Here is an 18,449-nt window from a genome sequence, read left to right on the forward strand (position 1 = left end):
AACAAAATAAAAACTAGACTAAAACGTTAGGGAAGGACTAGTGGAGGAGAGAGTCATTTTACCGTATGTCTGGTTGCTCTCAAGTGTTGAGTGTTGAAAATAGCAGATCTACAAGCTCACAACGCGTAGCAGTGGGACACGTTGTGAGCTTGTAGATCTGCTATTTTCAGCACACAATAAAGTGTCAAATCAGTCATTACGATGCCAGAAAATGACATAATGGGGGTGGGACCTTGACAAATCTGAGTTTATACATTGTTTATAATTATATAATCTAAATTAACTAAAAACGACAAAATCAATTTGCAGTTTCCATTTTGATTTGCTAGACTTCGGATCCCTTGAAATGGGTCATTGTCATGGTAAGAATTCACACCGGAAGTTTCCATGCTCACAGGTTTACTCACAAGCCAAAATAATAACTGCACGAAATAATAACTACAGCAGCTGATTGTCCCAACCTGTTCAGATTGTGTAGAGGGGTCTCCTCCTTGCTCAGACCTTCTCGGGAAATCTTGAAAGCGGCAGACAGCATCTCCTGGGGCAGATACTCCTCCACATCACTAAAGAACACACAGATCACAAGGATGGACTTTGACACGCCCTTCTATGGTTGTGCAGTCAAGACTGATGCCTCTAGGAGAGGTCCAGTAGCCAGCCATTAAATGATCGTTGGTCGTTGTCGGGTGTCCAAAACTGTTTGTTTTGTATTCATCATTTTTAAAATTATTAAACTAGTGAAAACAGCCGATCTACAATCGCAGTGTGCTTGTAGATCAGCTGTTTTCACTACTTTTGTGCGATGGCATTGTATGATGAAGCAAGGCTTAACTTGTACAACTTGTACAAAAGAAATGTACAAATTTGAAACTTGGAGATACAAGGTTTCTGCCTGACAGTAACAATTTATTATATTTAAAAAAAAAAGATTATACATTTTTAAAACAAACAAACAAATCTAAGACATATCATGAATAAATATTATAAATAATAATAATTCACTAGTTTGGGTCCCGGGCAAACTTCTTTTAGGTCTCGACCTGAAAACATGTGGGAACCACTGCTCTAAGGCAGGGGCGTCACAAGGGGTAGGAAAGTTAAGTGGGACTGAGTTACTGGGGCCCAAGGTGGAGGGGCCCTTATAACTTTATCTATTGAAAAATAGCAGATATACAAGCTCACAGCGCGGCACCGAGTGCCGCGCTGTGAGCTTGTAGATCTGCTATTTTTGAAAAGTTGTGAAAATGTGTGAAAATCTTTGAATACCGGTATACCGTAAATCCCCAATTAGTAGCCCGGGCGTTTATTTCGCAAAATGGGGTCGGACCCCGGGCGCTTAAAAGGGACCAGGCGGCTATTGGTAACAGGCTTTTATTTATTTTGGCACTGGCCAGCACTGGGCCATTATTTGGTATTTTTTTTCTTTCTCAAACTATATAATAGTAATAATAATCAAAATGTTATAATAAATGTTAGAATTATTATTATTTTAATTGTTATGAACACCCAGAAAATAGCACATTGCGATCTATTAGACCAAACCTCATTTAAAAAATATCAAGAGTGTATGAATGCCTTTTAAAAAAAAATATATACTATTATTTATACTAAGGGAATCTTTCTCCAAAATAATCAATTACCGCATACCAGCAAAGACGCATCTAGGTCTGACTCTGTAGTCAACGAGTCGACTCAACGACCCAATTAGCGCAGAAGTCCTGCAGCTGGTGCTCTGACTGGACTCTGACATGACCACTGAACAGCTCCACTATCCTGACATTAAAATATTATGGTATTGCATTATGATTAAACCTTCTGCATTCCCCTTGAACCTCAAAATAATGGATTACTTCTTCAAAATGCGGATAACAAGAGGCAGCAACAGGTAATGAGTTATTCTGATCCAGCTGGTGTTTATTGTCCAGTCTTTCTCCATCACAACGTTTTGCCATTAAAGTAGCCTACTCACGCAAACTTTGCATTGTAGCAACGTTTTAGACAGTAATGAATGGTGGTCAGTGAGCAGAGAGCAGCAGACTCCTTAGTCCTTTTTTCTCTCTCTTTTTTTTGTGTCCTTTGGCAATCTGTTCCCCGACGCACAGACAGACAGTGCGTCCTGCGCTTCATATGGTAGCGCAGCACTGGGCTGGGCTGGGCACCATATACATTTGGCTTAAAAGTAGAAGTGTCTGTTCACAGGGCTGTGAGCTTGTAGATTTGCTGTTTTCAGCGCATTACCGTCATGCAACATATGACCCGTAGCGACGCACAGCGAGTGCGGTGCGTTGCAACGTGCTGTCACAGCACTGCTGTGAGCTTGTAGATTTGCTGTTTTCAGCGCACCACTGCCATGCAACATAAATGACCAGTTAAGTTGAATAAATAGCAAATAATACCAAACAACCAAACAAATAATAGCCCGGGCTCTTACATAAAACATAATAAGGATAATATTAATTGCAAATAACGGCCCAGGCGCTTATACGGACCGTGCGCTTATTTGAAACAGGCGTTTATTGCGCAAAATGGGGTCAGACCCCGGGCGGATATATGGGACCCGGCGGCAGTTTGCCACCGGGCGATTAATTGGGGATTTACGGTATGTATTTTTTAAGCGAACTTTTCTAACTCAAATTTTGCTTCTGGGGGTCCCTGGAACTAAATATTTTGAGATCGGGGTCCGTGGCCAAATACATATCATCTTGGGGGTCCTTGACATAGGTTTCTTGCACACATTTTCACGATTTTTCAAAAATAGCAGCTCGCAGTGAGCTTGTATATCTGCTATTTTTCAATAGTTAACATTCATGGGGGGCCCGCAGTGAATCCTTGTACCCAGGGCCCAGAATTTGGTGTGACGCCCCTGCTCTAAGGTCTCCCTCCGCGTCCACCCATCCCTTCCATGTCTCTCAGCAGTAACCGTGAGAATGTAAGAGATTGTATGAACTAATATTTGAAGTTGTATGAAAGAGGGACTAACCTTTGTGGAACGACGCTCCAGTCATTTGTGGAGGGAATCCAGTCTGGGAAGACCCAGCTGCTCTGATGTTTCTCTCGGCTGGAAAACGGACCAAACAGACATCAGTCACATCATGCGGAATTACATTCATGCATTGTGTGGAATTCCTTGACTACCTCCCTTAAAACATGTAGCTCGCTGGCATCCTTCAAAACTGCCCTGAAAACTCACCTTTCAGGAGGCCAGAGAAGGAGGGAGTTATCACTTCTCCCCTAGCCCCACCCCCTTGTTTCCCCGATCCTGTACATATAGTGTTTTTATAACTGCAATATTTTTGAATGTTTTTTTTTGCTTTTTGCTTGCTATTTATTATGTCCATGAATTAAATACAGAGGGCTTTCAATGTAAAAAAAGACTGTAAAAGGTCTTATTTGAGATGTTCCTTTTAGGCAGGGTGTTTAACTGTACTTGTACTGTACTACCTTACTATTGTATTGACTATACTTGTATAGGGCTGTCACGATTATGATATTTTACATGACGATTATTTGTCACTCAAATAATTGCGATTAACGATTTAATTGTTTTTGTCGTTGACAATTACATTTCTGCTTTTAAGTTGCACATGGTAGATATGACACATAATTACTGACATATTTGACAACTTTATACTTAGAAAAGAACATTGATAGTGGAAATAGCCGATCTACAACCTCACAACGCGTCGCGATGCGACGCGTTGTGAGCTTGTAGATCTGCTATTTCCACTATTTTTGACCTTTTATTTAAATATATGAACATTTTTCACATGGAAACGATTATGACGATTATGAAAAATAATCACGATTATGTCCAAAAATCACGATTAGACGATTATGTAATAATTGTGACAGCCCTATACTTGTACTGTTCTCCATTTTTGTCTCATAAAATAATCAATCAATCAACAACAAAAAAAGCACAGTAATACACACAGTCAGCGGCACAGAGCCCATGCAAATGAGCACGTGTGGAGAAAGTGGTGAGGATACTTACAACTTCTGGTTGGACTGTGTGGCTTCCCAGCAAGGCTGCAGCGTGTTGTTAGCAAGTCCATTAGGCGCAATGCCCAGCGCCCGTTTGCCATGATGAATCTGCACAGAGGAGCAACACCCACAAACACACAAGATCCATGATTAAGGCTGTCACGATTATGACATTTTACATGACGATTAATTGTCAAAAAAAACAACAAAAAAAAACGATTTAATTGCGTTTTTGTCGTTGAACATTACATTTCTGTTTGGCTTACACAGGCTTTGAAGTTGCACATGGCAGATATGACACATAACCTAAATATACAAAGAAATTACTGACATATTTGACAACTATACTTAAAAAAGAACATTGATAGTGGAAATAGCCGATCTACAAGCTTGTAGATCTGCTATTTCCACTATTTTTGACCTTTTTTTTTTTAATATGACATTTTTTCAACATGGAAACGATTGTGACGATTATGAAAAATAATCGCGATTATGTTAAATAATAATAATTCTGTTGTATCAGTCATTATTATGTCACCGAACTAAAGACAATTTTAACGTTGGATACTTTTACATTTGTCTCTACATTTTATTTTTGTGCTTTCGTGCTAGGTATTAATAATGTATTCATCTTATTATTCTTTTTTTTTACGATACTTTGGGGGGCGTATTGGCCTTCATTCATAGATTACAGATTAGAGACAGACAGGAAACATCGAGAGAGAGAGAGATGGGGAGAACGGGAATCGATGGTCGGGAACAGGAATCGAACCCACAATGTGCTGTCAGGCTACACTTCAGCCTAGGTGTCTGGACCGCTGGACCAGGGCCCAGGCTCAACATATTATTTGAAACTAGCCCTTACCCGTTCAAAGATATGAGCTCCGAAATGATGTGCAGTGTGTGGGTTATGGGATGTGCACTGTGCACACAGTATATGAGGGATGGAAAGTAACTTTAACTGGTGCTTGCATGCTAATATGTAGGAGCATCAATGTAAGAAATACCCGTTCCATGTAACGGCTACAGAGATACTGTGTACCGATCTGCATGATTTTTGGACAACATCTGTAACAGGGCCAGAACCCCCCACCCCCCCGCCCGCCCGCCTGCCCGCCTGCACACACACACACTCTCCCCCCCCCCCCCCCCCCCCCCGTGTGTGTGTGTGTGTGTGTGTGTGTGTGTGTGTGTGTTTGTGTGTGATTGTGCATGGCCTGAACAACAGCGCCCCTCCCTTAACATGTGTGGTCACAAAAGGTACTGTAGGCTAAATAGATATAGATACACCATAAAAATGCTAATATACAGCATACGATTTGTGAAAGTGACAAACGGGCTTCACAGTTATGTCAGGTGTGTTCATATGCTGATGGTGATGCGATTTCAGATCAATTGCTCCAGCCACTGAGGAGAAACGCTGAGACAGACAGACAGACAGACAGACACTCACTCACTCACTCAGACATTCGCAAAATTATAGTATAGATGATGTTACTAGGGGGCACGGTGGTGCAGTGGTTAGCGCTTCGCCTCACAGCTAGAAGGTCCTGGGTTCGATTCCCGCCGGGGGACGCTGTGGGTGCTGGGGGTGTGTTTCTCCCTCTGTGTCATTAGCGCCCACACCCTAGGTGGGGTCGGCGATAGGGCCTTTCTATGTGGAGTTTGTATGTTCTCCCCGTGACTCCTAGGGTAGATACCCTCACAAAAACATGCAGTAATCCTGGTCTCAATAATGCCTCCCCCTGGCCAGCCGGGGCGCCTGATGGAGGGGAAATGAACTGGTTGGAATAACGTGTTCCTTCCACGCGCTACGTCCATCCCGGGGAAATCCCCCATGTCAGGTGAAAAGAAACAACTTGGCCTACTCATGCATTGAAGGAAGCATGAGGTCAGTCCGTTGTCTCCCCAGGCGCGGCAGAGGGAGAGCAGAGCCCAGGATTACATAGGCAATTGGCACTGGGTGAAAAAATGGGTTGCAAAATCGTGGGATAAAACTTATAGAAAAAAGAAAAAATGAAATGATGTTACTGTAGCTCAGGTCAGGGACTGTGTTTGTTATGTGTTTTTTTTGCACTAATAGAGATCCTTGACAATTCACGAATGCTGCCTCATTCTGCCATGCACAGCATTGTACAAGTTACAGTACACTCGAATTGAATTGAATTCAATTATATTAGACAACTACAAAGCAAACTTTAAGCAAAGCAGGCTGCCTTCGCCTTGCATTATTTTACATTTATCACTGCTGTCGAAAAAAAAGAGACTTGACATTCACCTGGCATGTTGGAAATGGTTCTTTTTGCTCTCACATAGTACTCACAATCATCCTGCTGCTGCGATGGTGTGCTCGTGATTCTGGCTCAAAGTCAGACTCCAGTTCTCCTTCTGACACTTGCTCCTCCTCCTCCTCCTCTTCTGCATCTTCGTCATTTCCTCCTGGTAGGAACTCCTCGTCTCCATCATCTGATGACCCACTGTCACGGCGCTTCCTCTTTCTACCCTTACCCCATCCTGTAAACACATGTTAAGGGTACTTAAGTGTACAGTATTGCTACAATAATGCTGACTAGATCCTCCCTGGAGACCATCTCGAAGCCAGACAACTACCGAGGCATCAGCCTGACCTGTATCGCCGCAAAGGTCTACAACCGTATGTTACTAAACCGGATTCAGCATGCCGTCGACCCTCACCTGACGGAAAACCAAAACGGCTTTCGAGAGCAGAGAACCACAGTAGCCCAGACCGTGGCCCTGAGGAGATGAATCGAGGAGGTGAAGAAGAACACCCTGACGGCTGTATTTGACTCAATACACAGAGGCCCCATGATGAAGATTCTGAAGGCCTACGGCAGGGGTATTCAACTAAATTGTTCAGGGGGCCACATTGTCAGAAACCCAAGGGGCCGGCAGCTCATGGGTCAACTCAACAGAGCAAGATCTTAAAATGAGGAAGGCTCTTGCGTGGAGGGCCCTAGTCAAGCGGCTACAAGTCAATTTATTGATAGAATCGTTCACTTTGTGATACAAGCACCAAATTTGGCATGAACCATGCCTAGGACCTACTTGTTCAGGAAAGCAAGTTAGCCACTCAATTAAAAACAAATAGGGTTGGGGTCCCATTGACTTTCTATACAGTAAAATAATACAAAAAAATAAATCTGCTTCAAATAGCATGTGAGGGGTCAAACTAGGGGATTTTTATGGTGCTGAATCCATTGTAAGCATCTGTTTTGCACAAAAAACATTCCTTGGGCTAGAAAGGCCAAGGTCCAGAGGAAACTTTGGGCAAAATTTGGTGCTTGTATCACAAAGTGAACAATTATCTCACGTAGAGGCCGGGCTAATTGGCATGGCCAGTGTATGGAACTCCAACAAACTCCAACAGTTCAATTTGGTGGCTGCACTGTGATTGTTTTGTGGGGGCCGCACGTTTCTTTTTGCGTAGGGCCACCATAATCCTAGGGTCCTGCAGTCTACTTTTGGGGCATTAGCAAGATTATTCTTCCATTTAACAAAATAAAAATATACATTTTTTAATATGTATATTATCTGCATAACATTTGTAATCTTGAATTTAACATTTCTACAGGGCTTTTGTGATGCACTGCGTACAGTTACAGCATAGGCCATACATGGGCAACTGGCGGCCCGGGGGCCACATGCGGCCCTCACCTTCACTTAATGCGGCCCACAGGTTAATACCGGAATACTGATATATTATTGATTTCACCTGTTACAATTCCAAACATGACCTGCTTTAATTCCGTCAGTCTAATCTTAGTAGCTTAATGACTAGTATAGTAGTATTAAAATGTGTTTTTTTTATGTCCAATGTATTTGTATTTAGGTTCATGAAGTTAACATGAGTATAGAACTAAATGCGTTTGAAATTTAATCAAAATTTTACATTTCAGAATTCCAATTAAAAAATAACAAAAGATAATTTAGGATTCCAATTCAAAAGAGGCAAAAATAGCCAATCTACAAGCTCAAAACGCATTGCAGCGCGATGCGTTTTGAGCTTGTAGATCTGCTATTTTTGCTTCTTTTGTATGAGATACTAGAATGACAAAGTAGGACGTAGCAATATGCAATGTGGCCCTCTGGAGTGAAGGTGGAAATATAGTGGCCCTCGCCATCATCAAAGTTGCCCACCCCTGAGTTACAGCATAGGCTATTTCCCGTGGGGTTTGCGGCCATACCTCCTCTGCCACCTTTGGGAGCTTTCCTCCTTGGGTCAGTCTCTGAGACCGGGGTGGAGGCACCGCTCTGGGACCTCTGCTGAGCTTCAGAGTAACTGCTGGGACCGCCTAGCACCTCTCTGGCCAAGGAGTGGAGGTACTTCAATGCCCTGTGGAAGAATGACATGCCATTAGAAGCAGGTTTACCTTAGTTTGAACTGCACAAGCAATGTGCCCTTTCAGACGCCCTGTGTCTGCGATGGAGACGTGTGTGTGTGTGTGTGTGTGTGTGTGTGTGTGTGTGTGTGTGTGTGTGTGTGTTGGAGCTATGAAGGCAAAATGACCGTGGGCACATGCATGGTGGATCTTCCATACAGGGGTGTCGCACCAGATTCTGGGCCCTGGGTACAAGGATTCACTGCGGGCCCCCCATGAATGTTCTTCATAAGGGAGAGGGGGTTTAACCCATTTAGACTGGGAACACATTATTTTGTGCTTTAACTATTGAAAAATAGCAGATATACAAGCTCACTGCGAGCTTGTAGATCTGCTATTTTTGAAAAATCTTGAACATTTGTGCAGGTCTTTGAAAATTTCAAATCTCAAAAGTTTTTTTGAAAAACCTATGTTTCTATGTCAGTGGTGCTCAAACTTGTTCTTGTGAAGGACCCCCAAAATGATGTATTTGGCCACGGGACCCCATCTCAAAATATTTAGTTCCAGGAACCCCCTAGAAGCAAAATTGTAGTTACAAATAGGCGCTTAAAAAAATCATATATTCAAAGATTTGCACACATTTTCACGACTTTTCAAAAATAGCAGATCTACAAGCTCACAGCACGGCACTCGGTGCCACGCTGTGAGCTTGTTTATCTGCCATTTTTCACTAGCTAAAATATAAAATAATAAAGGCCCCTCCAGCTTGGGCCCTAGTAACTGAGTCCGACTTCCCCCCCCCTGTGACGCCCCTGGACAGACACATGGTGGATCTTCCATATACCTTCCCCGACCGGCAGCTGTCCACTCTCTCTCTCTCTCTCTCCACTCCTCCTCTCTCAGTAGTGATGCTGTCAATTCTCTACTTCTGTCTCCATCAAAAAACAAAAGAACAATGTAACACTTTAAAATTATGTGTTAGATGGAATGCAAGATGAGGCCAGCTGTAGGTTCCAGGGAGGTGCTGGGTTATGTAGTACTGTAGGTGGCTGAGAAGAGAAGAGGCGTTGTCTTTGTCTGTACTGATGATGTTAGATTAGTTGGCAGCAGAGAGGGTTTACTTGTATTTTAAGTTGTTAATCAATACTTCTCAATACTTAAGTCATTAGTAAGTACTATATTAACAGCTTGATCATGATCTGTTAACTATTTATTAGGCATAGTTTTAAATCCATAACAAATTAACACTTATGTTGCTATGATTTCTTCTCTTCAATGTCTCGCGTTGCCATGGTTACCATAGACTTCCATGTAATTGTGCAATTGTGTAAAAAGAGCACGCCCATGCCTAGATGATGCACCACGTGTGTAGATGCTGTTCACAGCTTTCAAACAAAAAAATCCGCTTGGAAATCCGTTCAGGCATTCATGATTTATCAGCCATTATGTTTTCTTCAGATGTAAACAAACATGGCTGCCATGTTTGAAAGAATGGGTTGGTATGGGGGTTAAACATGCAATTTCGCGATCGCGATCATGCCTAATACATTTCTGGAGGTCCAAAAAAATTTTTTAAAAAGTTTTTTGAAAAAAAATAAAATAAAAAAATAAAAAACGGCCCAAACTCGGGAAACTCGGGGTTGGCACAGCACTAGTACCAATACAAACTCGGGAAACTCGGGGTTGGCACCAGATGTGTTAAAGGGATATTTCACTTTCAAAAAAACTTTTGGACATTTTATCGTCTACTCAGGCTTTTAGGAGCACCCAGGACAGTTTTTAAGTTGCTTCATTCAGTATTTAGATATTTGGTATTGATTTATCAGACACGCCCCCTTCCTATGCAAACCCAATGTAACTTCAAACTCCATTTTAACCATGATAGATTAGATTAATTGAATACACCTGTCCTTTTTTCTGGGGACTCCGGATACGTGAGCAGGCCGAGTTTTTTCATTTATTTTACATTTTTATTTTGGAAAATGAAAAAGATTAAATACAATCAAAATATATTAAATATAAATGAAAAACACACAGCCTGTTCACGTATCCGGAGGGAAGTATGAGTCCCCAGAAAAAAGGACTGGTTAAAATGGAGTTTGAAGTTACAATGGGTTTGTATAGGAAGGGGGCGTGTCTGATTAAATCAATACCAAATTTCTAAATATTGAATCAAGCAACTTAAAAACTGTCCCGGTATTCCCAAAAGCCTGATTAGACGATAAAATTACCAAAATGTGTTCTTAAAGGGAAATATCCCTTTAAGAAACACAACAAGTAATAACCAAGTCATTAAATAACAGGTTGTGAATTATAAATTAACTATTTATAAAGGGATAGTTATTCTAAAGTTATTAGAAACAGTCTGCTTCCTCCACTGGCGGGCAGGTGTCGAACATCAAAAACATCTGATCTACTACTTGAGGATCATCTATAACCAGTGCATGACACCGGCCTGCGATTAAGAACAACTCAACCTCAACTAGTCCCCCCAGGAATCCGCGGAGAAAAAGTCTTAATTTCACGGAGAACAATCCTGATTCTGTGGAATTCTGCAGAGAACCTAACCTAAAAAAACAAAAAATAACGACCAGTTATCAAAAAACAAAAAAATATTTTGTTCTAATAATCAAGTAAAACCCTTCATGAAATAGCTACACTTAATTGTACTTAGTGGTTAGAATAATTAAATATTCGAATGATCATTTTTGAGAATAGACATCTACGTAATATTAAATTAAAAATAAATGTTGTTATTAATATTTCATTTCTGTTGCAAAGACTATATTGCCATCCAAACCATGCCCATAGTAACTACTGTATGTCAGGACACAGTTTCATGTAGGAATGTGGGACCATCCAGCGTCGGTCAGTCAAACTATTCCCCCAGGGCCCTGTGAAGCAAAGTCCTATGAGGTGGTCTCACCATGCAGGCTACAAATCGTTTTATTAGTGTTGCCCGATCCCGATCACGTGCGATCCCGATCACGTGATCGGATCGGCCGCCGATATGGTAATTTTTATAAGATCGGAAATCGGGAAAAAAATATCGAAAAAAATATTTTCTGGGAGTAGTGAAAGTTACAGGTAAGGTGAATGCGATATGAAATGTAAGCTTACCATAATCACAGTAATCCTTAATCATTTTCAATCATATTCAAGGGCTTTTGGAGAAATGAGACAGACAGAGCCCTGCAGAGGGGAGGTGATTGTGTCAGACTCTGTGTCCAGCTGGCAGCTGATGCCAATAAGTAGTAACGGCCCCTTGTTAATGGATCAAAGGAAGGCAATTATGTCTCTCTGCACTGTCAACTAGCTGCTACAGATGCATACTTTTCAAGCAGACTGGTTAATTGGTTCTTAACTTATTTTGTTTCAACTTTAAAAATGGCCAATGCTTTACCAGTTTTTATATAGTTTGTTGATTATTTTTGATGCTGTAATGGTCTATCTTATTTTATTTTTTTAGGTAAAAAAAAGTCCTTAAATCGTGACTTCACTGCCAAATTTCAAAGGCCACACCAAAGGTCCGCTGCACAATGCTTGAGAAACACTGCACTAGTAGGCCTATATCACTATACACTACTCATAAGCTTTGTTTTTAATTTGTTGATTCAGTGCTGCACTAAGTGATAGAATTAATAGATTTTTTTTTTTCTTAATGCCTTACCAAATGATCGGATCGGGAAAGATCGGGATCGAATCGGAAGCAATAATATTTGATCGGTATCGGATCGGGAGCAAAAAAAACGTGATCGGGGCATCCCTACGTTTTATAATAGGAGTAACAACTGATATAATGTCAGGTTTTACTGTTATTCCGCGGACGGCAGAGAAATCCACAAATTGCAGAGAAATCCGCAAATCGCGGATAAATCTGCAATAAATTCCACGTTCTACTCAACTTTCACAGGTAGCCATTGGCCATATAAATCACAGCCATGATATTTGAGTGAGGAGGATGTTAAGTGTCAGACAACTGTAGATGTGACCTACGCTTTAGCGGCACTTCTCCTGGGACGGCCACCAGGGGGCACACTCTCCTCCGGCTCCTCCTCAGGCAGGCTGGTGGATCTCTCCTGATCTGCCAGGGTTTCGGCCGGACCCACGTCCTGAACCTCCTGCTTCGTCACTCGCTTCCTTCCTCTTGGTTTGGGCGGCTGCTTCGCTAACGTTTGGGCGCCCACCGTCGTGGATGGGACCTCTTCTACTGCCTTGGCCGTCTTTTTGGTTTTCTTAGCAGACCTCCTTTTAGCTCGAGTCCTCTTTCCCGCTGGGGTCTTTTTAGGAGGTTCTTCAGTAGATTCCACCGTCTGTTTTTCACTAGTTTCCTGGTCCCCATCCTCAATTGGTTTGACGGAGCTCTTACGCCCTCTGCCCCGCTTCTGGGTGGCTTTCCCCTTATTTGGGCTTTTCCTGGCGGGGGATTTTCTCTGTTGTTTGGGGTTTTCCTCGTTAAGATCCAGGTCGGTTTCATAGTCCATAAATTTGGGGTTCCTCTTCCGTGCTCTCCCTCTGGAGCTCAGGTCTGAGTGCTGTTCGACCGGCCCATCTCCACCTGTGAGGTGCTGTTCGACCGGCCCATCTCCCCCTGTGAGGGAGTGCTGTTCGACCGGCCCATCTCCCCCTGTGAGGGAGTGCTGTTCGACCGGCCCATCTCCCCCTGTGAGGGAGTGCTGTTCGACCGGCCCATCTCCCCCTGTGAGGTGCTGTTCGACCGGCCCATCTCCCCCTGTGAGGTGCTGTTCCACCGGCCCATCTCCCCCTGTGAAGGTGTGCTGTTCGACCGGCCCATCTCCCCCTGTGAGGGAGTGCTGTTCGACCGGCCCATCTCCCCCTGTGAGGGAGTGCTGTTCGACCGGCCCATCTCCCCCTGTGAGGGACAACGTCAAGAATTATTCAAAGTCGTTTTGAGGTGCTTTCACTCTCCTAATGGGGCTTTTTAAGCTGTGACATCATTTTGTAGTCAGACCTCCAAGCTGATTTATTATCAATATCTGTCCCTCGCTATTTCAACAGATCCGAGACAAAAATAACGACTAAAGTATAATTCTACCACTTTCCTTTCAACAACAAAGAGAAGAAAAAATTGTAAATAGTAAAAATAGTAAAAAGATTCACGGGCGCTAGGGCCTTTTGCCCCCAAAAGTTCTCCTCTGCCTACAAAATGATGTCAGACTTAACAGCCCCATAGAAAATGTACTGTATATGAAAGGATGCAGGGATGAACTTGAAGCTAGTATAGTATGATGTCAGTCATCTATGAAATCAGTGAAAAAAGAAAAGGTCTGGAGTGCTCAGAAGTCCAGAAAGAGTGTAATAAGGGGGCTGATTGGTTGGGGACCCAAAAGGTACAACAAAGAGAAAAGCCACAACACTCTTCTGGTGAAAGCCTTTAGTAGATGGCTCTTTCATGATAGAAATACATTAAAAGACGGTGCATGATCATTTGTATTGTTTTCAGTGATAACTATTTCAGCCCAAATTGATCACCATTGACTACCAGGACATGCAATATTAGCCCCAGACAAACAGATGTTGCAGTATTTGCTACTGTAAATGTGCATGTGCACAGAATTTGTGGCTGCCATTAATAGGGCACACGGAAGGTGACAGCAAAGGCATATTATTATTACAATATCCAGGGACGTGCAGGGAATGTTAGGTCGGCTATTTTCAGTACTTGATACCACACAAAACTGAGCATAAAAAAGGCAATACTGGAGATGTGAGGTAAAGCATGAATTTCTACACAGAGAGGGCAATTCTTTCAACATAAGAGGCTGCATTCAAGTTCAGGAGAGTTTGGACAAGGCAATTCTCTTGAATGCTGCCTTCAGGTATGGCATGGAAAGAGGGACATTTGCATTTCTTTCACCATAGTAAAAACTGCATTCATGGTCTGGAGAGGGCACTTTTTTACAGACTGTTAAAAGGGCAGGTGCTCACTCATGTCTATGCGTGCACGTGCCTAACAATATCACTCGGACGTCATACAGTACCTTGTGCTGATGTGCTTGCCAAAGGATGTTCACTGCTTGCTGCTTGTGTTGTGGTATTAACATCCCTGGGTGTGAGAACACTGTCATTCTCTGCCTGGGGAGACTGCTGCAGTCAGACAACAACAAAAATACACATGTTATGCACTTCAACATACATTCACCGGTCTGTAAAACAGGGACGTGCTGGCCATTGGGAAAAGCGGGACAACCCCCCGAACGGCTGGTTCATTCCCGGCCGGCCATTAGGAAATAAAATTAAATAAAATGTCGGCCTTCGTTCCATTTTGGGGGCTGGGCGGCCAACAAAGTAAATCGTCACTGTCGGGCAGAAACCTTGTATATCCAAGTTTCAAATTTGTAAATTTTTCACAAAGCAAAAGCCCTGCTTCATCATACAAGGCTGTCGCACAAAAGTAGTGAAAACAGCCGATCTACAACTGTAGATCGGCTGTTTTCAGTAGTTTAAATCATTTTTAAAAAGATAAATACGAAACAAACGGTTTTGGACATAGGCCTACAAGGTTTCCACCCGGCAACGACGAAATTTTACTCATGTACAGTAATTGGCCCACTGGCTTGTCACTTGTCATGATCTGAAATGGCAAATCTTTGAGTAGCAGCAGCGCTATAGAGAGAGATATCTCTCCATAGCGCGCAATGAGGGCCTCTCCAACTCTTTTTCCCGGACTGAATCAGGGGCCCAGCACGTCCCTGCTGTAAAATATATAATATTATAGAGCATATAAAAGTATGTATGTGACATTATATATTATAAGTGTATGCTATTAAATATGTGATTGCAAAATATGATCACTGAAGAAACGTACCTCCATATTACTTGTTATTTTGTAATTGGCTGAATTATTTCAGCCACCCGTGCCAGCTCCAATGACTGAAGAAGACTTGTCACTCTCATATCAACATCTACAGACTATGTCTTCTGCCAAGCTGGAAGGAGGCACAGAGATCATTTTGAACAATTTAACAAACCACATTTCATTTGTGCTGCATGTGAGCTGAGTAAACTTGAGTTCATAACAACGTGGCTAGCTTGACCATACAGCTCACATTGATTGATTGAAGACTTTATTAGAAGTTTGCATAGGAAGAAGTACAGTTTCATGACGGTACAGTTCACTGGTACAAGGTCTACTAAAAGGAGATCCTAGAAAAGACTAAGCTTATTTCCATAGGAAACCATTGAAGTATCTCATATAACATTGAATGACAGACGAATAGAACACAGTACTATGCAGTAGATATAGTCAGGAGGGGAAAAAAGGGAAAACATTTCAAATTCATTCATAATTCATAATTCTGCTTCCAAGACTTTGAAACTTCAACAATCAACATGATCGCCAGATGGCGCTAGAGTAGTTTTAATGAGTTTTCACACACATGGGGGATCGAACCGGGGTCGAACCAGAGAACCAACTGTACAGACTTTCTACTGCTGTCCACTACATGATGTATGCAGTGCCAGTTTGTAATTGGAACACTATTATAGGCAGTGAGATCTATGATAGATCTCATCTATCCACCATGCCCATGGTCATCGAAATGTTACAATACGCTCTTGTACAGTCTTTGTGTGTGTGTGTGTCATACAATGTTAGCTTGACTGCTCTGATGATAGTGTAAGTAACGACCCTGCAAGAGATATGGCCGTTACTCGCTATGCCAAGTGAGCTAGTTTTCTTGGTGTTGCGGGTTGCTTGCCTTGTCTGCTGAGTGGGGGGCTGAGGTTCGACTCCCGGTTGGAGGCGAACTGCCTCACTGTCTGACTCTGCTAAACGTTACGTTGATAGCAACGCTGGCAACCTATTAGCAATCACGTTGGTTGGCAGCCAGTTTATGAAAAATTAAAACAAATATGAGTTAGTTGGCCAGGTTTAAAGTGGTCAACCGCCGTGCTGTCCCGGTGGCGCAAGGTGGAAGACCTCGGTCGGTTCTTTAAAGGTCTCCAGGCTGCAAGTTGCAAGGGCTCGAATCCCCCAACATGCAGCACAAGCCAACACAAAGTATTAATAAGTATACCTCAGTTTCTAGGCAAAATACAATCCACCTACCCAGATAAATACCGTTAAGTTCACTTAACTTCACCCCTTGCTCCTGCAGTTTCAACAGTGTGTGCATTAGCATTGCGTTGGCCTTACATTAAGAGACTCTTGCCGAGACGTTGGGGCGACGGCAATGTGGAAGTCTCGGCAGGAGTCTCTTAATGTAAGGCTAGCATTGGGTACTGTACTGCTCCATACATACCCATGCTGCTGCAAGAGAGAAATAAAAGTCTCACCTGGATGTATTTAACGGTGATAAACTCACAGATGTTGCACCTCTATGAGCAGCGTGCGCCGCTTTGAATCCGCATGCTGTTGGTTTCATAGAAATCCACTTTAGTCATCACTCATCCTGCAACTTTATGAAAATCTGGAGGAAGAAGCATTTGTATGTTTCTGTGTGGAGGTGGGACGTTCGCGAACGAGTCGAGTCTTTTGAACGGCTCTTTTGAAATGAACGATGGGATCCGGTTCGCAGCAGGGAGCCGTTCCTTACTAATGAACACAGTGGTGGAAAAAAGTATTTGATTGATTGTCTTGATTGATTGATTGATTGATTGATTGATTGATTGAAGACTTTATTAGAAGTTTGCATAGGAAAAAGCACAGTTTCATGACGGTACAGTTCACTGGTCCAAGGTCTAAAAGGAGATCCTAGAAGAAAAGACTACGCTTATTTCCATAGGAAACCATTAAAGTATCTCATATAACACTGAATGACAGACGATAGAACACTACCAGTAAGACTCCCTAATCGGGAGATAAGTCTCCACAAATATCACAACCTCCACCTCTCACGTCATACGGGTAGCCATAGTTACACCTGGAATGTTGAATCTCCATATATGGAGATAACCTACGCATCACACAAAGTCTGACCTCACCAGCCCATACTTGGGCATGGACGACTTATATCTCCATATACGGAGATGGCCATATATGGAGATACGATGACATCACAGAGTCCACAGCTGATGATGTGGCGTGATGTCATACAATACACAAACAAGCCCTATATAAAGGGGCAATTCTCACCAGGGAAGAGAGCATTGCCTGGAATGTTGAATCTCCATATATGGAGATAACCTACGCATCACACAAAGTCTGACCTCACCAGCCCATACTTGGGCATGGACGACTTATATCTCCATATACGGAGATGGCCATATATGGAGATACGATGACATCACAGAGTCCACAGCTGATGATGTGGCGTGATGTCATACAATAAACAAACAAGCCCTATATACTGATGCGATACGATGACATCACAGAGTCCACAGCTGATGATGTGGCGTGATGTCATACAATAAACAAACAAGCCCTATATACTGATGCGGAGATATGAGCAGGGCAAAGGTGTGACGTGTGACGTGTGACCGACCGACCGACCGACCGACGGACCGACCGACGGACGGACGGCCGGTGGAGGTTTTCATAGTAAACTGCTCCCTGACGGTCGCAACTATGCAGTAGGCCTAGATATAGTCAGGAAAAATTAATAAAAAAAAAAAAAACATAGTAGTAAATACAAAGAGGGGTCAGGAGCTACTCAAATTCTTACTTTACTTATGTAAAAGTATCGATGCTGCAATGTGGAAATACCGGTAGGCCTACTCTGCTGTAGAAGTTCGGAATTAAAATGTACTCGAGTAAAAGCACAAAAGTATTGGTATCAAAATGTACTTAAGTTAAAGTACCAATAGTAGAAACTTAATTAGGCTACTCACAATTTCCATAAAATGTAGAAAAAAAAACATTTGAAAATAGCAGATCTACAAGCTCACAATGCATCGCAATTCGCGACGCAAATTGTGAGCTTGTAGATTGGCTATTTTCAAATGGTGGAAAAGCATATGGCCGAAATGTAATCAATTTTAAGTGATTTGTAATTATATTCAAGTAACAAATTAAAATGAGCCAGTCTTTTGAACGGCTCTTTGAAAGGAACGGATCCCACCGGCTCACTTCAAAGAGCCATAAATCCCATCTCTATTCTTCTTCTTTATTGTGTTATGTATTTTAGATGTGCGTGTGCGTGTTACCGCCACCTAGTGTTGGCG

At 42.5% G+C, this 18,449-nt stretch overlaps 1 protein-coding gene across 1 annotated transcript in view; it reads right to left on the reverse strand.

Annotated features, from left to right (window-relative positions):
- The window catches only part of gtf3c2 (general transcription factor IIIC, polypeptide 2, beta), a gene marked incomplete at its 5' end in the record, with an annotated part of 59,238 nt that extends 45,499 nt beyond the window's left edge, over positions 1 to 13,739 (reverse strand). Inside the window, 7 exons of the mRNA XM_080745059.1 lie at positions 462 to 563; positions 2,981 to 3,058; positions 3,995 to 4,092; positions 6,308 to 6,498; positions 8,190 to 8,338; positions 12,321 to 13,197; positions 13,703 to 13,739. Coding sequence (XP_080601185.1) covers positions 462 to 563; positions 2,981 to 3,058; positions 3,995 to 4,092; positions 6,308 to 6,498; positions 8,190 to 8,338; positions 12,321 to 13,197; positions 13,703 to 13,739 — 1,532 coding nt within the window. The remainder of the gene's footprint in view (positions 1 to 461; positions 564 to 2,980; positions 3,059 to 3,994; positions 4,093 to 6,307; positions 6,499 to 8,189; positions 8,339 to 12,320; positions 13,198 to 13,702) is intronic.
- Positions 13,740 to 18,449: the final 4,710 nt, after the last annotated feature.

This window comes from Nannobrachium achirus (assembly GCF_963921795.1).
Source record: "Nannobrachium achirus genome assembly, chromosome: 16".
NCBI classification, from domain to species: domain Eukaryota; kingdom Metazoa; phylum Chordata; class Actinopteri; order Myctophiformes; family Myctophidae; genus Nannobrachium; species Nannobrachium achirus.